The sequence below is a fragment of the Hypomesus transpacificus genome, chromosome 13, assembly GCF_021917145.1.
Source record: "Hypomesus transpacificus isolate Combined female chromosome 13, fHypTra1, whole genome shotgun sequence".
NCBI lineage: Eukaryota > Metazoa > Chordata > Actinopteri > Osmeriformes > Osmeridae > Hypomesus > Hypomesus transpacificus.
This window is the reverse complement of record NC_061072.1, coordinates 9,976,180-10,002,369: the sequence shown is the minus strand read 5'-3', so window position 1 is coordinate 10,002,369 and position 26,190 is coordinate 9,976,180. Positions and strand designations below refer to the sequence as shown.

Sequence of the window (26,190 nt, the reverse complement as noted above, 5' to 3'; positions counted from 1 at the left end):
CTGCAAGTAGGCCTACTGAAAGACTTCAGGGACTGATAACTCATTGTTTTTGATGGTACCGTCCCTTTAATATACCCAACATTTTTTACATTTCAGTTTTTGGTCAGAATAGCAAGTTAAGAAAATCATCTATATAATGGCATCTTATAAACTTCGTTTTATTTAAAGTGGTTCATACCCCTCTCTAAGGGCCAGTAATGAGACTATCATAAATCAATTGCAATGGGATTGTTCTTTTTCATTGTCTGAACTACATCTAATTGTCCTGGTGTGTGCCACACACAGTGGATATTGGGAGTTTTTTATGGGCATATGCCTCCTCCACATGTGCTCTAGGTGGGCTAACACCAGCAACAAATGCCTGCATATTCTCCTCAGCATATAATATTCTATTCTCAGAGTAAAACATAACTCAGACTCAAGAAATAGCAGCAAATATTTTTATTAAATTCTTGGAAAGTAAAAACTGTGACATCCATTCTTGTATTCCTTCACATATCCATTTGGTCTCGGTTCCGCAATTCTGAAAAGGAATGGCAAATTAGATTTTAAAGTTAGAAATGCCTTGCCATTTTAAATCTGATGACATTTTCTTCACACTGCCATCTCTGGAAAAAAAAAAAAAGATTTGAAATGAAACAATACCTTCCTGCATTCTTTTGATTTCTTGACGACACTGCTCCAATTCTTGTTGAAGGATGAGGCAATTGGCACACACTGCAGGACAATTGAAATGAAAACCGATTCAAACACCAATACTAATGTGCTGTGTAGTTTTGAAAAAAGTATCACAAAAGAGCCATTATGAAAAGATTAAACACTGGATTAAGTAAGCACCTTTAACATGAGAGCCTTACCATCTGGGGAGTTAAACATTTGGGTTGAGACTGACGTAACAGCACCCCTGGTGGTGGGAGCTAAACAAGAGACAAGCGCTGAGTAAATGAATATTTGTTGCAACAAAAAAGAATAATAATAAACAAATAATATGTAATAATATCTATAAAAAGAAAAAGTTTAAACAATTGGTCTCTGTGTATTATATATATATATATATTTTAGTACTAAGTACATTTAGTAAAAGATGCCTTCACCATATCACCTTTAACCATGCAGTTTTTCACATCAATAAAACAAGGATCTCACCTGCTTGGTAAATCGCCTTGGTGGGTTGCTTTGAAGTGAATGTACCAGATAATTGTTTGACACCTAGTTTAGACAAGATGGATAAAACCGTTAAACACAGACAGAGACAAATAACCATGTTCTCAATTAAAAACAAAGAACCAGTTTGAACAACATGCACGTTTAGGGTTTTAGTTTATTATTAGCTCTACAAATGTCAATTGCCCTCCAATGAGAAAGCACCCATTGTAATGTGTGCAGCTTTTCACCAGGGTTCTGTTTCGTTGGTACAACTGCCAGGCTAGATGCAGGTCTCTTCAGGATTCTAGCTCCCCTTGCAGTCTCATTGGTGCACATCTGAGCTCCACGGCTTGTGGATTGGCCGAGAATTTCTGCATCTATGAGGAAACAAGACATTTCTCTTTCTATGTATCTTCCTATTGATATACTAGGTCACAAAAGCAATTATACAAAACACACATTACCACAATAGCTGAAGAGATGAAACGTTAGGTTTAATATAATAGCCTTACCATCTGGGGGGTTCGCTGGCTGGGTTGAGACTGATGGGACAGCACCCTTGGAAGGGGGGACTAAAGCAGAGACAGAGCCAAGTCAATTCATATTCACATCAGACACACAGCACAACACACAGTACCTGCATTCCATCCCTGAAAACAAAAATAATCCTACTTCTGTGTCTGTACCATCTCCAAAAGCAAATTTCACAGCACAAATGAATTATTTTAAAAACATTTATCCTATTTACATGACTAATATTTACCTATTTTTTTCCTCTTTGCCAATGGAAAGGCCTCACTGCCGGTCAATGGATGCTTTTGGCCTTTGTTGTGTGTTTGTACGGTCTTAGATTTGGACCTCAAGGCACCTGTGGGAAAGATTTGCAAGTGAAATTACACACATTAGAACAAATAACATGATATGAACAAAGGCAAATCAGTAAGAGGGAAATAATACAAGTGTGCTACAGTGTACAGAGCCATTTCCAAAACAAATGAGCATACCTGCAATGCCACTTGGCTTGTCATTGGAGGACACTGCGCTGGCCCTTTCTGGTAGGGGTATTGGAGGGGGCAAAGACCTCTGAATGCCTGACTGTAAGCTACAGTTTGGACGTTTCCTCAAGCCAATGGAAGGCAGCTTGGATTCTATAGAAAGATTTTAGTGTAAGATAACATGCAGTATTGTTTACATGTATATCATAGAACCAACTGATTTCAATCGTTGCCTATACCTGGAATTGCAGTATGTACACCCAAGGCCGAAATTGAACCCTAAAAGATAAAATACATAATATATATTAATAAATATAATACACACAATCTTACAATATCTCACAGAAATATATTTTAATTTAATAACAACAGGGCCAATGTACAAAATGCTGTGATCAAACGAATCAGAAAACATGGTTGAAACTAATTTCAACTACAATGTTATGTGCACTGAAAAAGCAATTAAATTTAAGTAAAAAACCTTGAGGCTAATATGTTGTTGTCAAGTCTTCCTCCCTTAGTTCCCCATTCATACCTCCTGTGAGACAGCAGCTGTAGCATTTCTCGAAGCTATGGCCCGAGTGATCCTTCTTGCATCTGGTAGAGCAAAGACTGGTAGCTCTGAGGTACCTGAGGTGGATGACTTTGTTTTTGGCAGGCTAGCCAAAGATGGAAGCTGGGATGCAGGTCTAGTAGGGGGTTTCAGTGACCTGACATTGGTGGGGGCTCCGGGTTTAAATAACATCTTCCGATCAATGGTTATGTTGGATTCGGTAGGTAACTGTGTAGTCGGTTCAAGTAGAACATCAACACAGCGCTTTTGCTGTTCACGCAAGGTTTTACCTTCTTCCCATTCAAATTTTAATTGGGCTACTCTGGAATTAGGCATGGGTGTAGAGGTGATCAGTGAGCTGGAATTTCCTAGTTCTAGAGTGCCATCCAAGCTGAATGTGGCTTTGTTGGTTTCCGTTTCCACACTCTGATTACACAGACTGTCAGAGATGTCTTTCCAGGACTGATCTGGCATGGAATGCATATTTTGCTCACCGTTATCAACATCAGCAGTAAATATCTCAACAGGCAATGATGGTGGAGTAATGCTCAGGGGAAGCATAAGGTTCTTCTCTGCCTTGCCATTAGCGTCTGCCTTTATGCCAGTCAGCGGCAATGGAATTTGAGCTTCATCTGCATTTTTCGGAAGGCCAACCATCTTCACATTATCCTTTGCCTCAGTGCCTGTACAACTGACTGTGTCTGTGTCTTCCGTCATTTTGGTTTTCCTATCGAGCTTTGGAAACATTGGATCTTCAAATGTCTTGTTGTGAGGACTACCCATCTTGACACTTTCTGCTGACTCTGAAAATGTGTCTTGGAGTTTCATTAAAGATTGAATGTCAGCCGCTAGAGTATCAAAGGTGTTGTTCCTGGCGCTAATCATTTTGATGCTAGCCTCTGCCCCTGTTGTTGTAGAAAGTATTGTCATTGAAGGTTTGGCGTCTACAGCCATGTTCTGGTGGCTAATTGTTTGACCATTAGTCTCTGTGGTCATGCCACTGAATTGGTTGGAAATGTTGGTTTCAAAAGTGTTGTTCTGGTGGGTAGATGCTACCCCATCTGTATCATCCACTGTGGTTGCAACACTAAATTCCTCTGGAGGACAAGCTTTAAATGTGTTCAAGGGCTTTTCCATCTCAGTAGCGGCAACATTAAGGTTTGATGTGTGAGCTTCAAACGTGTTGTTCAAAGGGTGGACAGTTTCCAGGAAAGTGGTTGTACTATTAAGTGGAGGATGTAAAGTATTGCTGTAGGAGCTCACAGTCTTGACGTTTGTCTGGGGTAACTCGGTGGTAGTTGAGACATGTTTGGGAATGGTCATTGTTGAGTTTGACCCAATTTGGAGATCCTCCGTTGATTCCCCACAAAGGTTAAATGTGCCCTGATTAATTTTGCTGTCACACTCGGCATCAGTCATTGGGAGCGGCGTTTCAGACATCTCTACAGTCTGATTCTGTATTCCACACTTCAGTGAATGTTTCATTTCTGGTTTATCCTCAAATGTAGATATGTTGTGAGTGCCATCGAGATTCACTCTTGAGGAGGTTGAGCTATTGAGTGACATGGTTTGCGTTAAATTGCCCTGCGCAGCTACAGGTTTGTCAACATCTGCCTTACTGACCACTTCTTCCTCTAATCGCATGGATACAGGAGTTTTGGGAGGAGAGCTGAAATCATTAATTGTGCTGTTTACAGTTGCATCCTCGACACTGATGTCAGTCGTGTCAGAGAAAGGCAAAGTCTTATTTTTCACAGAGGGTGGCAGAATATGAAGCAGTTCACCTCTTGCTTCAGTGGCAATTTCTGGTACAAGTTCACTTGCCTCACTGCCTATGCTTGTGTTTGACAGAACTTGGGGCTCATCCATCACATCTGCAGAAAGCTCAAGGGAGTTTGTTGTATTGTCACACTTTGCAGCAGATGTTGAAGGAGAGGATGGCTCTGTCCATGGAGCAGACCGGACCACCTCTTCAGTCAGATTTTGCGCTTCGCTCTGCGGTGAATAGCTTACACAATCGGTTGCTCCAAAATCTTCATCTAAAGTTTTAGGTTTAAAACTGGCAGAATTAACTGTACAATTTACAGATGCATCCAATAAAGTGATATTTTCATCGACAATCATAGAGGTGGTCCATAGATTGGCCAAGTAATTAGAAAGACTTTTTGTATTAACAGCATCTGACAGGGCCTTCACTTCAGGTGGTACAATATAGCCTGGTCTAACCCTACCACCTGCTTCAGTTGAGACCTTGGGAGCAAAGGTATAAGAGGTGGCCCTGGAAGGAGGAATATTTTCACTACAGTCATTCTCCACCCGTACTTTAGGACCAGAGGTACTTAAGTTTGCAGCTTCCTCAGTTGGTTGATTGGCCATAGACCTCTTTGAACTGCTATCAGACAAGATAGGCAGGTTTTTCTGGTATTTCAAGATTTGTAATTTATCTGCAGGCAAATATTTGGTACAATGTGACTCCTTGACATTAGTAGTATCTTTCAAGGCCCTTTTCTGCAGACCAGAGCCATGGCTAAGATTCAGTGCTTTCTGACTCAGAGAGTTGTGTGTTAATCCCTGGAAAACATTCAGATTCTCCTTTTCTGTGGTCTGTAAGAAAAAGAAATGGTGTACCACTGTAAATATGAAATGAATTAAAATGTTGCTTCCATCAGTCCTCACATGATTGGAAACGCATGCTTAGTGCTACCATCTCACGAGTTAACTACTGAATAGGTAATGTAACCGAACCAATAAAATACATTACAGTAATATAGCCGGAACATTTAAGTGTTTATCACACACTTAATCAAGTTAGTTATATACTGTACAACAATATAACATCAACTTTGTCGTTGACCTCGGCATCAGATTTAGGGAGGGATAGCGGGTATAGACTATTTGACTGCAGGTCAAGAGGGCGTTGAATTCAAATCCACAACTGTACTGTATGGCTTTGGATAAAAGCGTCAACGAAATCTTTTCGCTAGCAATAGCCTACTTTATGACACAATACGTTACTTGGCTAACAATAGCAAAAGTTTGAATTTAACTTATGTCTAACAAATCATTGTCACGCTGTCATTGATAATGACTGCTATTCTAGTCTGAGGCAAAACTTATCAGTACATTTAAATTATTACAGTATAGAGCTAATTGGTTTATGGTAAAATTGTAATAATATTAGCTTACCATTATTTGGGTTTCCAGTGGTAGTCAGCAACAGTACAGTCCTACTAGTGCTACTTGCAACAGTACTGTTCGTTAGCTATGTATTTGCTAAAAGAAACTGCGTCAACGTAGCTAACCACAGCGATTTAAGTGTAAACAATCTTCTACTGTAGCTGTAGCGGTTACTGCTGAAACTCACCCAATATTCTTGATGAAAAGTGAGCCAGAAAGTATGTTTGTGGAAGCTTCAGTTGTTTAAAATACCAAATAAGTGAACACCCACAACAGGAATCCAATGCCCGCTGCGAGTTTCGAAAAATGTCAGTTGTTTACTGGATAGGACATATTCCCACCAATAGGGAAATAGAATTAACTGACGTAAAACTGTAACCAATGGGATTGTAATTTTGGTTCTTACAGCAGACCAATCTGCTGGCGTCTGCAACAAGGTGGCACGTTCACAAAAAATGACTTTGCAAACATTTAACAATAACGATTGGAAAGTGAATATAAATTTGTAACAGTAACGTAGGTTAAAATAAGTTTGTCCCGTTAAAATGTTTTCTTTTTGTGTTAACTAGGCTGGTATTTGAAAATGTGTAAAATCTAGTAGATTCAAGTAGCACAGGAAACAATAAAAAAAACAAAAATCTTTTTTCTTTATAAGGTCATATACAACTATAACAGTACATAGACATAATCGAGACCAATAATACTGTACAGTATTGCAATGGATGGGCAATTAGGCTACCCATGAGATTCAACATTTGACATTTAAATACAACTTCAAAACACATAATATTGCTTAGGTTTTAAAAGTTCTGCACAGCAAAAGGAGATGAGGTTACAGAAGGGGTGATAGCAGCTTTAAAATACATTATCTTTATTATTTTGTGAAAACACTCAGATTTGTGAGCCAGCCAACATGATACCCAGGCTCTATATTGCACATTTTGGACCAAAGCCAGCCATATGTCAGTGAACTGTGGGTCTCTTTTTTCTATGGCGGCTGATTGTATAAAGATTTCATGTGCAGACAAAGACAGAGAGAGAGAAAGAGAGACAGAGTTATGGAAAGGGCAGAACTTAGTGGGAAAACCTTTGCTCGTCTTTCTGCTAGAACTTTATTTTCTGAAATGCTAACCATCAAAACTAACAATCAAAAAACATTATAAGCCTCATTCTAACACAAACCTTAACCAGTGTTGCTACCCTAAATCAGTTTAGCAGTTTAACAAAGATGTACTGTCAGTTTATCAATTGTGCCCAAAAAAACAAACATCTCTCTGTATCAGCATATTGTGCCATTTCAGTGTTAGCCTACGGCATATCTCATTATGAATTTTCTTCTGTGTCCCCTGACAAGTTAGATGTAGGTCTGTAGTTTCTTCAAGCTTATATGTTTTTCAAGCTACAGCCAGACTACAACCAGTCATAAGGGAATGGCCTTAAGATATTAACACAGCTCTCTGGATTATTAAAACAACAAACACAAGTCAAATAGTCTTTAAGTATTGTTTGGACTAATACTGGAAAGGGAAACCTGAAGTTATACTCCCAGAGCACAACAATGTCAATACTCTACAGTAAAGAAACTATTGGCAACAGACCCACCAACATACAAAACATAAATATACAATTTTTTTAACACAATCTAAGAATTTATCATAATAAAGTCATCATAGCTTCCAAAAGCATCTAGATCCCGAGGAGAATGAGTCAATAGTCTTTGGAGAGCGTGTATTAGAGGGGTGATAGTGTGGGGCATGGTCGGACTGTCCGTCCGGAGATTTCCCGAACGACCAAACAAAATAAAGATATAATAATACTAATACACGGTCGTGGGCTGGTCTGCGTTTCAAAGTCCGGGGCCATTTTTCAGTCCCAGTCCAGACCTGCTGTGGGGGATTGACCCCAGCCATATCTTATTGTTCTCACAAGGGTATTCATTCACACAAGAGATTCTTTAAGTGACCTGAGCCTGTGATACTTCGCATGCTGGTATGCTGCCCTCACTGCATAGTTTTTCTTAAGTAGCCGCTTAGCTTGGCCATCAGGCTCAACCAGGTTATTTCAGTCTGGTTTAACATTAGTTAGATCAGTCCGGGAAAAACAATGCTGTTTTAGCAAGCTAAGGTAAGCTAATATGGTGAGAAGATAATAGGTGCATGCATGGCTCTCAGTGGCCCTGGGGCGGGCCTGAATAGTGCGGGGCTGAGCAGAGGGGTCTGGATGATGGTGGAGGGGCTTGGTGACGGCCGGAGGGTTAGGGGGCTGGAGGCCATGGTGCACAAGGTGGCTGGGTTCAAATGACTGGCCAGGAAGCCTGCTGGCAGGGTCTTGGGCAGATGTTTCTGCAGAGCTAGTTTGGTCTGGAAAGGAAAATAAATACAATAGGACTCTTCAGTTATGAGGTTTGATTCTTGTTTTCTGTAGCAGTGCTGTAAAAGAATCCTCCCTTGTTAGCTAAATACTGACTGACTGATTGGCCCATGTCTATGCCATAAAAAGAACACTAACACAACTGCATCAATGTATGAACTACTGATAAATCAAATTAATTACAGTGGCTTACTTGTTTTTCTTATCAAGTCCAATACAACTAACGGTAATATACAGTATGTTCTGATTCTGGTATATGTTTTCTGAGCTAACTACAACATTACCGTCAAATAGCAATAAAATGTAAATCCCCATTGTAGAGTGTAAACCCAGAGTGAATTTGTGGCAACCTCACAGACTGGCCTAAAATATCCCAGACAAGAATGTGTCTAGGGCCTGAGACAATGACTCTCTCGCTCAACAGCTGAACAAATACAAACTTACAGATTTGTGTCTTTGTGCGTTTGTGTGTGTGTGTGTGTGTGTGTCTGTGATAAGGTGTACTTGTGTCTGTGTGCCCATGTGTAAGCAAGTGCAATGCTATGTTTCCTATATATGTGCAGACAACAGACGTCCTCTCCAGAGGGTTTGGTCTCACCATTTTGCAGAGATATTGTTGTGATGGTATTATTGTGAAGAAGACTACAGGTGCAAGTTCTTTCTCAATCAGGAATGATGCCCGATAGATTTGAATTAATTAACCCCACAGATGGGACATGGAAAAACGTGTGTATGTGTTTGTGTACATTTTTTGTGTGTGTACAGTACAGTATGTGTGGTTGGCTTTTGAAATGGGCACAAAATGCATATTTTAGGTTAGGTAAGGACACAGATTGCCTTTTTAACTTGGGCTTTTAAATTGTAGTACATGTACATAAAAATCGATTCTCACCAAAAATAGCATGTTTAAAATGATTTCTTATTGCATCTGATAGAAATGGCGACATTTTCACATTTGTGGAATCTTCATAGCTACTTGGGTGTTCACTTTTAAATGAGGTTAATTTATAATTTATTAATTAATTAAATCAATTATATTGTTTAATTGATTTAATATTGTATTGCCATGAAATACAATATATTTTTGGGCAAATTGATACTTTGATCAAACACTGAGAGATTGTAAATTAATCGAGGACCAGGAATACAGACAATCGCTTTCATGGCTGCAAACCTAAGCCTACATCTGTCCACCCAGTCCCCTGCCCTCACCTGAGGGGAGAAAATGTTGGGTAGACAGTGGTTGGCCAATTTCCCCATGGCGGGTGTAACCGCCCCAAATGGAAAACTCCATCTCAAAGTCTGTAGAGAGGGGAGAAAATGGTGGGATGGAAGTAAGAGTAAGAGCTCTAGCTAGATTTGGGAACATCTAATGTACACGACTGGGGTGAGGACCTACGACGAGGCAGGAGGGGTAGTTTGTTAGTTTACGTGTGTGTTAGGGATGGGCACTCACCGCTAAAACAGGGTTAGGTTGGCTCTTGGTGTACGGACTGAACTTTGGCTTGGAAGGCTTTCCCGCCAAACGGTCTTTGTGCCTTCTGCTGCTCATGTGCTGAAGAAGTGAAACAACGTTAATACGCAAACATTCTTAGCTCTCTAGCATTAACACTCTCATGCTAGTTTGACATTTGATAAGAGTAAACCTACAGCTTGTAGAATGCCCCCCAAAAATACAAATACAATACATTTGTCCGGAAAAGCATGAAATTAACAGCGTGAAAATGTTTTCTGCAGTTCTCAAAACGAACAGTATGTCAAAACTCACGGTAGGTCCCTTCTATTATGTGTATACACATTTTGCCCAGTAGGTGGCTGTAATCAGGAGAGTAGAATCGAAAGACAACCATTTATTTCCTCACAAGCATCCCTTTCACAGAACCATCTCTTTCCCACCTGTTTAAGTTGTGTCTCGGAGTTGACCGACACTTCGCAGACCTTGCAGTGAAACGGCTGGTTGACCATGCCCATGCGGTTACTGCTCATTAGCTGCTTGGTTTTGATGGGCACCCGGGGCAATGACATCACCTGGCCCCTGCGTCGTACCTGTCCGCCAGCCTGCCCCTCCAACATCTGCTTGTGTTTGGAACCTCGTTTACCCAACAGACACACCAACAGAGAACATTAGCATGCTAAAATCCTCATAGTGCTTGTGAATACCCCACTGGAGAATAACAATCAATACGTTCATCATAAAGGAGTCATGGTGACAAATCGCAATATAGACTACCACTATAGTGAGCTTCCAGCTGGGACTTGGAGTTAACAGTGACTTTACACATAGGACAGTGGAGCTGCAGTTTTTCCGGGCTCTTTTTGCCCTCCTTGGATTCTTCTTCTCCCAGTTTGGGGAAGTCTCCCTGGCCCGTGAGGGGATCTGGCTGGTCCATGTCAACAGCTGGATCGGTGGCAGGGCCAGGACCCTCCGTGGTGCCTCTGTTGGACGTCAGCTCAAAAAGCTGCAAGGCTGGGGACACGTGAGCGGGGAGCGGCAATGATGTGTGAGGCGGGGACTTGGTGGTGGACGTGGGTGTTAGCCGGGTCCCCTGGGTGTCCTCTAGCTCAAGCTGTGCAGGTTTGGGAATGGACTGGAGGCCTAATGGGAGAAGACATTATAAACGTGACCTTATATACATACTGTACACAGTGTTATACAAACTATTATTTGTGGGCAACACCACAGTTCTAGGAATACATGCTTTTGTCTTTCATAAGAACAAACAGAAATAGCTAAATGTTTTTTGAAGACATCTGATGTTGTTAATTCCTTGTTACTACCAAGATTATCTCATGATTACACCTGCCTTCATCACAATGAATCTGTGTTGCTGACAGGTCCAGACTGGCCCCTGACAACCACAGAAAGTCGAGTGGATCACAGTGATTTGTAAGAGCCTGGGCAAATTAAATACACTCAGAGCAGCACACAATCAATCCAGCACTGACCTCATTCAATAATGTCGCCATCTCAGTGTCTTTTGTTTTTTGTAGATTTTGAATTTTTTGTCTGTTTCTTTCTTTCCCTGTTCTTGTTGATTTTCTCTCGCTCTGTCTCTCTGTTTTATCGCCCCCTTTCTTGCTCACTTCTCTCTCTCACTCTCCCTCTTTCCATCTCTCTCTGTCACCATCAATCAACTGCCATGGCAACTCTGGGTGTAACAAGTATATCATTATGTTGTTAAATGGAAATTGACAGGTGATGAACGAAAGAGGAATACAATCGATATGAAAAAAAATACGAGGCAAGACAGCGACCAGAGATGAGGATTTTAAGACGAGGAAACAGATAGAAATATATATATATTATTCCTGTATGCAGAGAGCAAATAGGACACAAAAGCCAACGTTGCTCATAGAGATAACACACAAACTAGAAATAGTACAGATATAGTACTAAATCCCACACATAAAAGTCAGTAAAAATACCACAAATGTTGCACAAAGTGAAAACTGTTACCTCATTATATTCTTTGTTGAGTCCTAATACCTTGTTGTGATCAATTATCTTATATAATAGACAACACTAATTGAAGATAACTGGCCAGGTGAAAGACAGTTTTCAAGTACTTTCAACTATCCAATTACCAGTAATTACTTTGAGGTAGGATGAAAGTCAAACATGTAACAAAAATAAATAAAAAAGATAAATGTGATTCAAAATCGAGAGGTGTGATACCTTCTGGCTCTGTGAGACTGGTCTCCAGCAGTGCTGGTATAGTTTCCATTACTCCTGTTTTCCCTTTCTCTCTTTCCCTGTCCCTCTCTTTCTCCTTTCCGGCCGTGGAGCCTTGGCCCCTCTGTCGATTCCTCTGAACGTCCATGGCCTTCAATTTGCGAGCGTGCTTGTGACCCTTGTAGTGGGCCTCAGCCTGGTTCTGGTCATGAGAGAGAAAAGAACACAGATCCCATTTTTAGAGCAGTGGTAGTTTACAACCGGAGTGCTGTGCAGGGTGTGTGGGTCTCCAAACCCATAATCAAGACTCAAGGTCTCCATTATGAATTGATTGTTAAAAGCAGATGCATTTTTTAAAAAATATTATCAAATTTGAACATCATTTTTTTTGTTCAAATCCTCAGTGGAGTGGAATCACGATGGTTACTGATCCCAGGTTATGTCATATCACACAATGGCCAAGTGACCCTAATGATATAATTCCAGTTGCTGCAAATAGTTTCTGCCTTGCTTTCTCATGGCTCCATAGCGTTCTGGAAAATAATGAGATATTGACTTAGAAGGGGATAATCATACAATCAGGAACACAGTTGCACAGGCAGACCAACACGCATCAGTCCACATACAGAGATAACCAAATCTCCTCTAAAAAATTTGGCAATTTCTCTTCTGATGATGTGTGTTGTTGTTGTGTGTTGTTGTTGTGTGTTGGCCTCCACCCATTTGTTGTTGACCACAATGCCTGCAATGCATCTTCTGAATGTCAAATTCCAGTTGCACCAAATCAGGTCGAGCTCAACATCTAAAAGGGCTTAAAATCCCAATTATTATCCCAAAAGACCAACGTGACCAATTGTCCCAGACATATCTATTTTTTTCTCACAATAAACCAGAGGATGCAGAAATGACAGCCTTTGAACTAAAATAGAACTGAAGCCAAACATTCACGGACAAACTACACTCACCTACACACACAGAGGCTCCATACCTTTAACATTCCAACTTTGCTTGTTATATCAAAGTTTAAATACACTTCAGTATGTAAATGTACCAACTTGTAAAACTGTAAAAACATGAACATACATTTATACAAAGGGGCAACCATTAGCATAGACGGTATGCCTTCAAACTATGGACCGACAGTACCTCTTTGACAAAACATATCCCCAATTGAGTGAAGCACAAAAAATACATTAGTCAAAAGCTAAGAAAGAGTATGTGGGGTGCAAGTGTAGGCTTCTTTGCACTAGCTTGTGAAAGGAGGAACATCTGCCTTTTCATAGCAAATCAATGCATGGTGCAACACAAAACAAGAGATGGTGGGATTAGTTACTTGAATATGATATAAAGATAGATATAAAGTAACAAAATATATGTAGTCTTGGCAAATAAGTTGACAATTTTAACAGAACAAAAATTATGAGACACAATCTTTCCAGTGTTTGCCTTTGCCATATGCATTGTTTTTTTTATTTTTAAACATTGCCTTAAACCCAGTGTCAAAAAATCTCAAAAGGTAACAACAGTGTGTCAAAGTGTGTGTTCCAGGGGGCTGGGAACATGGACCCCTGGCTACGTTGAATGTCAGCAAGCAATAACCATTCAGCGTGACTAACCAGCCTTCCAAACTGAATCTGGCCCTTCATCCCCCATCCACATAACATCATACTATTTAGTATGTCAAAATAGTATGAACACTATAAACATTGAATATGTTTCACGGCACAGTGTGAATGTTACGAGTAGCGGGAACAAATTCCTGTGTCTGGATCACATACTGAAATGGCGGAACTTTACATCAACTACGGGTCTAACCCTCCCCACCTGGGAGTGGTGCCCCCTAGTGGGGCCTGTACATGCCTGCGATCCACGCTTCCACTTCCAGGGTCACTCAGAAGCTTTCGACCCGGCTGCAAACACACGGAGAGGAAGGAGAGCACGTTAGCAAAACCTCTCCAGGCAATGCAAAGTTGACCTTTACAAGTGTGGCCAAATATGGAATGTGTCAAATTGCTATTGAACACTTCTAGTTAGTGAGTCAGGTGGCTGAGCGGTTAGGGATTCGGGCTAGTAATCTTAAGGTTGCCAGTTCGGCCGTGCCAAATGACGTTGTGTCCTTGGGCAAGGCACTTCACCCTACTTGACTCGGGGGAATGTCCCTGTACTTACTGTAAGTTGCTCTGGATAAGAGCGTCTGCTAAATGACTAAAGGTAAATGAAGAAAAATTAGATTGGAGGTCTGATTGCAGATCATCAGTAAGATTTTTATGGGGGAAGAGAGACAATAACAATAACAACAATAAACAAAGAGAGCGAGAAAGATAAAGAATAGGGAAAGACTACAGTAGATTTAATGTCCTTGGCCCACACTAAGTCTCATTCTAATTCTGTCCATTTATTCTTCACTATATACAAACAAATATGTACCAAAAATCCCAAAAGATTCTAACACAGACACATTTTTGTACATGCACGAATCATCCTGGAAAGTGTTGGCTGACTGTAGAATGTCTAGAAAATAGTTTAGATTCATCAGTCAGGAATTCACTGCATGGATCTGAAAACTCTGGCAAGTCTGTCACAAATGGTAAAAATTATACGACAATTAAACATTACACAGTTCTTAGATAATGTAGCCTCTAACATCAGTCAATTCTTTAATCCCTTGGTGATCAGAACAGTGGCAACAATTTAATGAGTTCTTATAAATGGAGCAGCCAGCAGATGCAGTGATAATCCCCTTGGTATGCTTGGGCTTACGTGTGAGTGTTGAGTAGTGTGTATAAGAGTGTGGGGGGGAAAGCATGTGTGTTTGTTAGAGCCTGAGAAGAGCAGTCACCAACACTGTCTTGGTATACTGCTGGTGCTTGGTGATAAGTGGACTGACTCGCTCAGTCTTAGAATCCATGGAGACTCCAATAAGGACACACATACACACACTTTCAACTTACAAAAACAAGCAAATCTCCAGACATACATTACAGAAGTTTAATCACATAATACTCAAAAATATATACACACACGCATCTACTCATACACAGCGTTAAATGTAGTAGATGTAACAACTTTGGTTAGATTGTCGAGGAGCTAGGAGGAGCTGACTTACAGTGGAGTTAAAGCGCAGGTGACAGATGTTGCAAGAGATGATCTGTTTCTTCTTGGGCTGGGCCACACCAAATGTGTGGTTGATGACTGCCTTCTGGACTGGGTCCATCTGTCATGGGTGGAGATGGAGGTTAGCTTGGCCAACTATTACAGTAAGTCATACTATTCAGTCATCTTCAGAGTGCAGACTGTTTGTTGTTTCCTCCCCTGAGTAAAACTCCTGAAAGGTATTTAGCATAAAATATCACTGTGGCATTATTCCTGCAGAAATACATTAATTAACAGTGTAAGATATGTCATATTTATAGCTTAAAAATTCTGTAAGAACAGATAGTGCTTGTGACTACAAACTTTCAATTACATACACAGAAGCATCTGGCACATTTAGCACTTATGTTTCTTAGCACCCCTTGTCAAGATTTAAGACTCACTCTGGGTCTTGGGTTCTCATTCTGAGAGTATTTTTGTATTTGTCTGTGAGGATATATGAGGTGAATGTGAGGGTGTGACGTTTGTGCTTGCATTCTGTGTTTGGAGAATCTCACCGTGTTGAAGTTGGGGAACAGGCTGAGGGGGGTGGAGCCATTGACCCGTAAAGGCAGGAAGTGCTTGAGGTCTAGCTGCGGCTGTAGGGGCCGTCCTGGGAGGGATAGGGAAGCCAGGAGGGGGTTGGCCTGAGATATGGTACCTGTGAGGACAGATAGTGTTAACCCATTATGGCAATATAGTCCAAAAGTAAGATATAAACTGTAGGGGGTTAAATATTGGCCAAACAACCAAAACGAAATTCCCCTATGGTTTAAAGGAAGATGGGAAACTGAACAGTCTGTTAGCATGAATCAAATAATGGCAATACAAATAGAATTCCAGTTATTTGACTCTATCGGTTAAATCAGAGCAAGAATGGTCAAAGTAAGGTTAAATTAAATACGCATTTAATGACATTGCAAATGAAGGAAATCAATTACAAGGCTAACATGTTACAAAATAAAGGTTAACTCTTACCTACACTACCATGATTATTGTAAATCAGAGATAGAAAGCAAGAGGTGAGCAAGGAGTAGGACAGTAGGACAAGGGATAACTGAGGAGAAGGTCTCAGTAGATGAAGAATCCACAGAACAAAGCATTACAATTCCCTTTATACCCAAGACCGACCAATCAGACTACATCTTGAATGGGGTGTGAGAGCCATCAAGTTGAGACCGTCCAGAAACTCCAGACTTTAGCATCTGAGAGGTGGGGGCAGGTTTGACACCCACCCTTACAAAATGATACACCTGTAGCTCGACTGAGGGAGGCCAACAACAGCGGATGAATCCGTAATTTACAAGGAATAGGGTTTTTGAAAAACCATGGAAACCTGGCTGACTGATATAGAACTTTTTGGAACGGGTTTTAGAATGCCATGACTATGACTGTAATTGCAAGCCCATACAGAAGCCTGTCCAAAACTGAACCAAGCCAATTCCCTCTCCCCTGGAGACTACAAAAGTAGTGAAGTGTTCCATTATAAAAACCTAACCTATTGTTCAACAGGCCACTTGCATTTCTATACTCCCAGAGGTGAGTCAGTTAGGGATGGAAGAAACGAGAACAAGGACAGTTATGACATAGCTAATTACATTCCCCTTGATCTTGACTGAAGTGAATGGGACACTGATTGGACCCTATGAAACATTAAACCCAACTCACATTAATAGCACTTGGGAATCATTAAACAGACTTGTCCTCCACCTTTGCATGTGTGTTTAAAATATTCTGACTGTTCATCAGATAGAATGGCAGAGAGTTACAGAGACAGTAATAGAGTAAGGGAGAGGGGGAATGTGTGTGTGTGTGTTTATAGCAGAGATGGGAAGGACCGAAGTACAAATACTTTGTTAGTGTACTTACTGTAAGTAGATTTTTCTGGTATCAGTATTTTACTTCAGTATTTAAAAGTGCTGTTCGAAAAGTTGAAAAAATAATTTAGAAAAAATTAATATTTAAAAAGTATTAATATATTAATATTTAAAAAAAAGTTTAATATTTTACTTTTATCCCAAAATATTTTTTAAAGGCAAAAAAAAAAGTTCCAAAACAAAAGATTTCATATGAAAAGGGAAGAATGTATGAAAAATTACTTCTAATGACTTTGGAAAAAAAAAAGAATTGTAGAGAAACAGAAAGAAAAGTACATTAGTCTACTGATTTGAGCGCACTGACATGATGATGTCATTATGTAAATACTATAATCAGATTGAGAATCTCTGAATATTGAAACTTGTGGAGCCTATTTTGATTTCTAATCTGTTACAACATTTTTAGTCGACAACACCTTGTCAAATATTCAATTTCCCTCTTTACACACACACACTTCAATTTCAGAGGAAAGATATTATCTTTATGGAAAGTGTAGGGCACTTCAAGGATCTTGGTCATAGAGCAAGGCATAAAGGATTATGAGTCAAAGCAATTATTGCACATGGAAATCTCAGCAAGTAGCTTAATCACTATTATTTCTAGTACTACTCATAGTTTGACTAAACATCAGTGCAATCACATAAAGTAAAAATGGACCCTTTTGAGGAGGAAAGAAGCGAGGAGACTTTCATAGATAGGAATCCAAGTGACAGGGCCTCAGAAGAGCTTTTCTTTCATTCTTTCATACCTGATGCTACCCTTCAGGAGCATCTTCCAGGGGTTAGTCATTACCTGGTACAAAAGTATTCCTTTGACAACACTTTTCAACCCTTCTTGTGCAGACTGATGCTTGAAAAACATGATGACACTGGGACTTCTAGTTTTAAAATTGGTTTACTTTTTACAGTTGAAGAGCGTCTGACTTTGTCGTTACAGAACATGTGTCTATCATGGGATCGCGTGCTGAATTTGATTATTTTGTAGGTCACGACACATAACAACACTTTATGGATCAAGAGAGTGACAAAGGTAACACAAGACATTGCACTGCAGTATTTAAATCATAATCTGTATCGTTCAGATGCAATAAAAAAACAAAGATTACCAGAGGAGATTGTAAATATATGCTCTACGAAGTCAAATTTCACTTCTTGTCTTCTTTTCCCCCAAAAGAATTTAGCAACCAGAGCCAGAACCAGAAGGCTAATTTAAAAGATGTGCCCCTGAATTGAAGCCAAATAGAAGATACCGCATCTTCGTCTAACATCCGAATTGAGCATTTTATAGTAAAAAAACATAAAATCACAGCTTCCTCTAGCTTTGTGGAAGCGCTAGGAGCTCTAGTAGATGGACAGCTGTTCACATCACTCGGGTAGCCATCTTGCCCCAAGTCTAAACACACAATTAACGTGGGGAAAAACATCTCTCCCTGAGTCAAAGAACCTTCCTGTTTGTGACACCATCGTCTCTTATAAATCACTGCACAACTTAATATGTACACCTCAAGCCACAGAAAGCAATCTAAAGTCTACAATACTTGAAGAAATAGACTCCACTTGGAAACAAATAGAATTGTCTTAGACTACCTTGAACAAAGTATGCAAAATCCGACAGAAAAATTGAGTACAATCAGAGAATACACACACATACAGTATATATATTTAAAACGTTTTCACATTATGTTCACCAAGATATTAAGATGGTTTCCATAAATTCTCAAAAGAGAAGCTGTTACTGCACTCTGCTTATGTAATAATGATGGTGACATTAGTGAGGTGAAACTCAACTATAGTATCCATTAGTCAAGTGGATTGACAGCTACACTAAAAGGTTGAAGGAGATCTTCAGGGGAGGCAGTTAAGTGGAATACTAATGGTTAATTTGCCTCATGCTGTATGGTCTTGAACAGATTATTCTCAGGAAAATTTAGTCTGCAAAACTGACAGACAGTATACAAATGATCTCTCTCACTGTCACTGCCCACACGAATGCAAGCCTTCAGGCTTAGTTAGAATTTCTACCTGTGGGGCAGCATCTAGCACATTCCACCGTCCCCATGGTAATCTGTTCTGTTTTACACAATGGCCCACAGGACATATTCCTTCTTGTACCCTGAAACATAGACTACATAGCCATAAATCTTTCAAGGTTAAATGCACTCCTATTATCCTTGAGTCATTGACGCCAACAGTGTGCTCTGTCAAATTCAAACATATAAAAAATGACTTCAATCTATTCCTACATTATTACACTAATTAATGTCCTTTCCCACCAGCAGGTGAAAACGGGGTTTCTCTGTTATAATACAGATATTTGCTCCAACAATCAAGAACATGATAAATAAATGTGAGACACTGCTTTACAGGAAACAGCCCAGTGCCACAAATCCTTGTCTGGTACATTTAATACAGCCTTTGAGTCATGCTTGTTGTACTCATTCACAGGCTATTTACAGAGTAATGCTCAAAGCAAAAATACTTACCCAGAAATTTTGAGGAAAATAACTCAAGAAAACAACAAATCACAGAGAACAGAATGTCATGTGATTGTCTTATTTTTTAGTTAAGGTCACATTCAACCATGTAATAAATATGCCCAAGGAGTAAAACAATAATAAAACAATCATAAAAAATATGGTGATCTTTGCAAGGAAAAGTTGCAGTCGCAAGAAGTTTCCTAATCAACTCCACACTAGGACATGAATAAGAGATTAGATGCTACAAAACCCAAGTGATGAAGAAGTGATTCACTGGCAATTTAGCAGCTAAACGGTGCCGTTTTCTTACTGCTTATTCACTCTTAATAAAAGAGTATGGAACAACACTAATGGTTTTTGTTGTTGATTCTGCAACAATTCCCTGGTGGCTGAACTTGGCACACTGAGCTGTAGGACCTCCTGAATGAGAGGACCTCTGAATACCCCTAAAAATAAACTAGCACCATCTGTACCCATTGAGATAAGGCAGGGCCAATCAGAGTGGTGAATGGCGCCTGGCTGATGCGCCACCAAACATATTTCACATCCGTCTGTTTCTTTATCCGCCTCATGTACTTCTCAATTAGAGGCATTCAGAGTATTAATGTTCATCTGTGCTTCGACAAGACTGGGTGAGAGGGAAGCCGAGTGGCTTCAAGAGTTCTCTCACTTGCTTTACAGACGAGAACAACTGATATTCAGGGCAGTGGATTAGTAACCTTATTGATTATAAGCGATCGGAATATGTTTGACATTTCTACATACAGTGTTAAAGTTAGCTGTCATATGTCATATGCAGCCCACATCGTGCATATTTCAGCACATAAAAAAATGTCTGCTTGGTTTTCATGGCACTTCAACACTTTCTGTGGCACCCTTTTTACTCAAGTCAGCGCCAAAGCAGATTCAGTTTGTGAATCCATACTGCTGACTAAGTCTGTGTGACTGTGAGTGTGTGTGGACAGTATATTTGAGTGTGCAAATGGCAAATGCACTATCTAAGAAAGTCAAATACCTGGCCAAAACTATAGAGCTTTCCAATTTTGTCGCCATTTAAAAACGGGAAAGAAACACTGTTTAAGTAGATATAAAACCCAATACAAACGTCAAGCAACCACTGCACACATGCAGTCAGCAAGGGAGAACCGCTACAGTAATGTTACTATAAGTATAACCTAATTATGAATCTCTTATCCTGAAAAGCCTGAAGGTCAAGTATTCTAAATATGACAGTAAAACAACATAATAAAATACATCCAAATAATACTTCACTTTAATACATTATAATTGGTCACAACAACTTATGTCCAAAATGATTTTTTATGAATCAAAGTGAATTCTAAAAACGATCCCTGAGAAGAATGGGAATAGAGCAAAGCTCTATGGAGTCCTTACAGTGTAAGCCAGAGAAATGAGCAACCCTGACAGAACGTATGCACATGCACAATGCACCCTGACAGATTTAGACAGACTGTTTGATCTTTTGTCATTGAAACCTAAGTGTCCCCAATTCGCAAAGCTCGCATAATATTAAGGAAGTCCACTGTGATAGCTTTCTTTGACTTCTATTGGTTGCTGTTCCTTTACAAAAATACACAAAATATAACAACAACAAAACAATAACTCAATTTTGTCAATTTCTCAATTTGACTTCTATGAATGTATGTTATAGCACTATATGACAGTGCCCAATAGCATTTAATGTCGGCTGTTTTGCTAAGGGGTGACCTATGAGCATCACAACCGGCATGATGACTGGATTACAGTTTCAAGAGGTAGAAGCTCAAAATATAGGAAGGCAATCAAAGTCGAACTGGAAAATGTACGTTTTTCTATACAATGCTTGTTATTCTATGCCTGGTACACCAGCCTTGCCTCTAGACCTCATGGAGACTGGCCAATCAGTCGACTCTTATGTGGGTCTGACATTACAACAGTTGCTGGGAGACTATGTTCTTGATGTCTATGATTTATTACTTTGATTGATGACACACCTTTGCTCAAGCAATTATCAAAAGGATGCCAGACAAGGAGTGTGGTAATCAGCCTATGGCCAGTGAGGAAAAAAAAACTACACGGAACAAAATAATTGATATAGCAAAACTAGTAGACAGTCACTTTACTTGCAGGCATAGTAGGTTAGCAGAATTATTTGATTGTGAATACACATACTTCTGATTTGGTTAGGGCACGAGTCATTTGGAGGTAGCATATGTGCCTCTCATTATCATACACATAGAATTCAAAACTCAGAATAAACATTCAGTAATACTCAAAAACTAAAATTTGCAACTTAAATTTGCAAAATCTACCTATTAAGAGATTTCAATGGTTCTGAAACGACAGTGCATGGATTAGGAATTTTGCACGTATGCATAACTGAGTCACAGTTTTTACCCAGCTTGATATATTTAGTCTCACAATAGTGTTCCTAAAATATGGAACCGCATATTTCACAGTAAAATGGACGCAAAGAGACACATAGTATGGTAATCTTCTGCAACAGTGAGATGCCAAGTCAGCATTATCAATCTCAGTATGCTTTTGTTTACAGGATGTCATAGCTAAAAGCACACTGAAATGCATTTTGTTTGGGAAATAAATAGCACAATGAGTTTGGCAGTAATGGACAACTGCAGAATACTGTTAAATGCAGGTGTATCCACTTCTGCCATTTCAGAAATTCAAAAGCTCTCTATATCTACAGTAAATCATCAAGTATTACTGCTGGCGCAGTAAACCCCCAAATCTAGCTTCATGTCAGTCTGACTTTACTATAACCCTGAGGTAAATGTTTAAGACAAATACACAAATCACATACTGAGTAGTTATCTGTATGGGAGGCGGCTAGGAAGCAAACCACCTCATGATAGGCAAACATAAATTAGGCTAACCTACTGATAAAGATACACAAATGTAAGCTATAACAAACGACAAGGAGTATCAAATTATTTTAGAATGTACAGTTCATAATCGTGTCACCAGAACACTGTCTGCCTATGTCACCCCGGTGGGTGTAACATATGCCAGTCTCAGGGGGGTAATCAGACAAGCCTGTCTGTGTGTGCTAGTTCCCAATGCCATTATCAGACAGGCTAATCAAGCCCATGCTGTCACCACTGTGTGATGACTGATGGGGACTGTCAGTATCAGCTACGTGGCTCATGGCAGAGGAGGGTGGTGGGGGTACTAGGGTGAGCACAGGGAGACTTCATTGCACCCTCGATGTGCCACCACCTACCGGGGTCTAGAATCTGTTGAAGAATGATGATGAGGAAGGAATGGATTTCGACATCAGGGATTATGAGAGGGTGCAATTATCCACCACAATTTTTGCAATCAATAATGGGTTTTTATGAAGTTACAAAATGTCCTGATAACAGTAAAGGTTATTAAACTTAAATGGTTGCACTGTCAAAGGCAAACTAGCAGTATGACTGGGAAACTATAGCTCTACTGAGGAGCTCCACATCTGGTTAAGGGAACAGAAATCCTCACTTGCATTTAAAACCAGGATTAAATTTAAGAGACCTAATCATTTATTCGTCTTTTTTTTCACACTGTCAAATGTCTCACAAATTGACATTCAGACTAGGCTAGAATGTGTACAATGTACAGGAAATACTAAATAAGTGGTAGTCTGGTGGACTACCAGCCATTGAAGAGAAACAGCTGCTCCATCCGCAAGGCAACTACCAAGATGCTCTCCAACTGCTTTTCTTTGATCTCCCTAATCTTCTATTTAAAGTGGAAAGTGTTGGTGGTGGGGATCCTGTTATGCCACTTTGAAGTACTCTCCTTACAGCACTACATGTAGCTGGTTTATTTTATGTATATGTCTTGTCTCTTGGGGGTGACTAAACTCCTAAAATACTCAACAATGCAATCAATGATTGTCCAAATGCAATCAACATCAATCATCTAGGTCTAAATAAAAATGAACAAATCCCTCAATTATTGTCTTTAATAGGCTCCAATTATGTGATATAATCAGGGCATATTTCCCAGGGGAAAGGACTACATAATTGCCAGTGATTTTCGCAGAGCTCTTTGATATCAGCTTTGACTGTCAGCTTTGACTGTCAGCTTTGACTGTCGTTTTAAAGCGACATCACACTCAGACATTATAGCCTAGGCTTAAGGGATAGTCATTTTGCACCACACAGTGTAAATGGAAACCATAGAATATCAAATTGTAAAATAATACAGATAAGTGGTTTGACCAAGGTTGTCCTTATAAGTCTGTTCATTCTTTGTATATGCCCTTACACTCCTGCATGACATCTATCTGACTGAGGGCAAAACATCTAAATAAAAATAAATGGGTATTTTCTTAATATAATATAAAAAATGTATTCTGTCAGTAAATATGTTTTTACGTGTTTGCTTTAGCAATGAGCAAGCTTATGACACGATAATAATAACAACATGAGCCGCACTTGCAAACACAAGCAGTTACTTACCTAGCAGCATGGCCACGTGTGTTAAACAATTATATCGCAGTTTCTCTGATTATCTCTCTCTGTTGATATTAATGTTGTCCTGCAAGCATATTGAAGTCGGGGTGAAGTATTCCGAGAGATCCCAAAAGAGCTGTCTCTTGTCCCCTCTGTTCTATTCCCCTTTGTCTTCTTCAGTCAATGGCACTCTTTTTTCAGTCAATGACACATTTCTTATCCAATCTGCTGCAGCTCGCAAGAATGATACATGTGCGCTTCAATTAAAAGCTTCATGCTCCACTGTTCAGGCTACAGGAAGAGTGGAAGAGAGAGTGGGAGAGGTGGAGCAATTCACAGTGAGTTGAAAATGGGATGTCTCTCTCTCTCTCTGGCTCTCTCTCTGGCTCTCTCTCTGGCTCTCTCTCTGGCTCTCTCTCTGGCTCTCTCTCTCTCTCTCTCTCTCTCTGTCTCTCTGTCTCTCTGTCTCTCTGTCTCTCTACCAGTACACGTTTTTTCAAAGACACTTAATTATAATTTCCCTCACATACATCTAACAGAAATTCTTAAAAACAACAAAGCACATTCTAACAAGTTCTTTGCATGCGCAAAAATGCATATATTTGACTACGACACAACATTATAGCTGCACCCAGTTGTGTGGGAAAGGTACACATACACTAAGAAAGGCACTGAGTACTGCATTTTCCACAGCTTCCACTGCCAGTGAAGCCAGTACAATGTATATAACCCAATAAAAAGTGCCCCGAAGCCTACACAAGGATTTGGAGACCTGCCATCAAATGTCAGATTTTTTTTCAATTGGTGTGTTAATCACCCTATTGTAAGAATATCAGTTTATACTCTGATTAATATGTTTCTCAACGGGAGGAAAATTCCTGTACTGGGTGTGTGACCACTGTCCTCAAATACATCACATAGAAAGTCGACACCCTTTACGGTCTCTGACACAATCATGACTGTACAAAAATAAGGAAGGAGCAGAAACAGGAGTCAATGGTGTTACACAAGCTGAGACAGAATAGCGTATATGGTGGGTTTTATTGTGTCATATTTAAAGGTGAGGTAAAATAAGGTCAACCCCTCCGTTACGCATGCAGTCGACTCAATTCCAAAGGAAATCTTAGAAGCCGGCAGGAGTAAATTAGAATACAGTTCACTGATATCAGAATAATGAGGTAAGCAAATGATGGCCAGAAACAGTGCAGTGCTTCATTGCACTGAGCAGTGGGTCGGACAATGAAAAACACAAGTTTATCACTGAAGCACTGTGTAACAGTTCATATCATGCTTCAGGTCTCAAAAAAGTATTTACCAATTTGAATTTTGAGTCATTACTAAGGGCATGCCTTTAAAAAACACATAATTGTTTGAATTAGCAGTTCCAGGAGGAGTTTGTTGGTCTCACAAGAATATGTAGCTCAGATAGAATCAACAACATTCCAAGACTCAACACAGAATGCCTTTCGCAAAACTCCCAAATGTCGCTGTACCGTAGATTTACATAATAATTCCAGATGCATTAATATCATTTGAATAAAGTAGAATTATTTCCCTCCTGTCCTGCACCCTAAACAGCCTCAGACACAAAGTCATATGCACGCCTGGGTAGATTCGGCTTGTGCTTCACTGTTGCTCCTTGTCGACCCGAATAAGCGCAGCGAGGGAGCTCCATGTTGACGCACACTGACAGTTTTACACTTGATTTCAAGCCACTGGATTCAAATTAATCTGCAAAGATGCCCCCAAGCTGAATCACAGTCTGCACAGAAAGCACGAACAGAGAAGGACTTCTCTGGCCATTTTATGTAGTATGGTCACCAGAGTGTGTGTGTGTGTGTGTGTACTGTATGTGTATGGTTTTAATCTAGATATTTTTTTATTATAATTCCAGATCCAGTGTAGCTGTAAATGAGCACACATCATGTACAGTAAAGGTTGACTGGAGCAGACATATGGGGGAGGCTATCTCAGATGTGTAGGGTGCAGCAAATATAAAGTACCAGAAGGAGAGAGATGAAAAAGTATGACTTAGAGGATTAATATACGGGAGAAAGCTCTACTGAAATTGTATCTGATGTATAAATATGGATATGTATGTAGATAAAGACCCTTCGCGCATGCACACAACCAGCTAATCGCCATTTACATCCGTGACTGTGGAGAATGGCTCTTTACGCCATCACTGTGAAATGAGGACACACAACAAACTCATGCTGATAGATGTTCTATTTAAGTACTGCAGTGTATGTGGGTGTCGGTCTGCTTCCATGTGTACATATCATAGACTTCCCATCGTAGTAGATCATCTTTTGTGGAAGAACAAAAATAAG

General features: G+C 39.9%; 2 protein-coding genes across 3 annotated transcripts in view; both read right to left on the bottom strand.

Annotated features, from left to right (window-relative positions):
• Positions 1–426: 426 nt before the first annotated feature.
• Positions 427–6,177, bottom strand: LOC124475534. 2 transcript variants are annotated; one of them, XM_047032229.1, is made up of 11 exons: positions 5,881–6,177; positions 2,677–5,298; positions 2,381–2,420; positions 2,151–2,294; positions 1,910–2,014; positions 1,659–1,718; positions 1,395–1,523; positions 1,147–1,209; positions 858–917; positions 646–717; positions 427–523 (listed from the first exon to the last, which is right to left on the bottom strand). In XM_047032229.1, exons 1-11 carry the CDS (start codon positions 5,881–5,883, stop codon positions 492–494), a joined length of 3,330 nt encoding a protein of 1,109 aa, XP_046888185.1. In that variant the 5' UTR covers positions 5,884–6,177; the 3' UTR covers positions 427–491. The 2 variants fall into 2 exon arrangements, with proteins under 2 accessions (XP_046888185.1, XP_046888186.1); XM_047032230.1 differs by having other exon boundaries at positions 6,059–6,177.
• A 373-nt stretch (positions 6,178–6,550) lies between these two features.
• Positions 6,551–26,190, bottom strand: part of LOC124475618 (zinc finger protein 385C-like) — a 38,863-nt gene continuing 19,223 nt past the window's right edge. Inside the window, exons 3-9 of the mRNA XM_047032378.1 lie at positions 15,565–15,707; positions 15,021–15,128; positions 11,918–12,116; positions 10,472–10,837; positions 10,138–10,331; positions 9,698–9,796; positions 6,551–8,231 (exon numbers count right to left, since the gene is read on the bottom strand). Of these exons, the coding sequence (XP_046888334.1) occupies positions 8,001–8,231; positions 9,698–9,796; positions 10,138–10,331; positions 10,472–10,837; positions 11,918–12,116; positions 15,021–15,128; positions 15,565–15,707 (1,340 nt within the window). The 3' untranslated portion in view covers positions 6,551–8,000. The remainder of the gene's footprint in view (positions 8,232–9,697; positions 9,797–10,137; positions 10,332–10,471; positions 10,838–11,917; positions 12,117–15,020; positions 15,129–15,564; positions 15,708–26,190) is intronic.

Excerpts from the sequence above, each read along its gene's own strand:
- LOC124475534 (XM_047032229.1), bottom strand. Across the intron at positions 1,524-1,658 it reads GCCAGCGAACCCCCCAGATG|ATGCAGAAATTCTCGGCCAA; the intron begins GTAAGGCTATTA and ends GTTTCCTCATAG. Across the intron at positions 918-1,146 it reads CAAGGCGATTTACCAAGCAG|CTCCCACCACCAGGGGTGCT; the intron begins GTGAGATCCTTG and ends TCTCTTGTTTAG.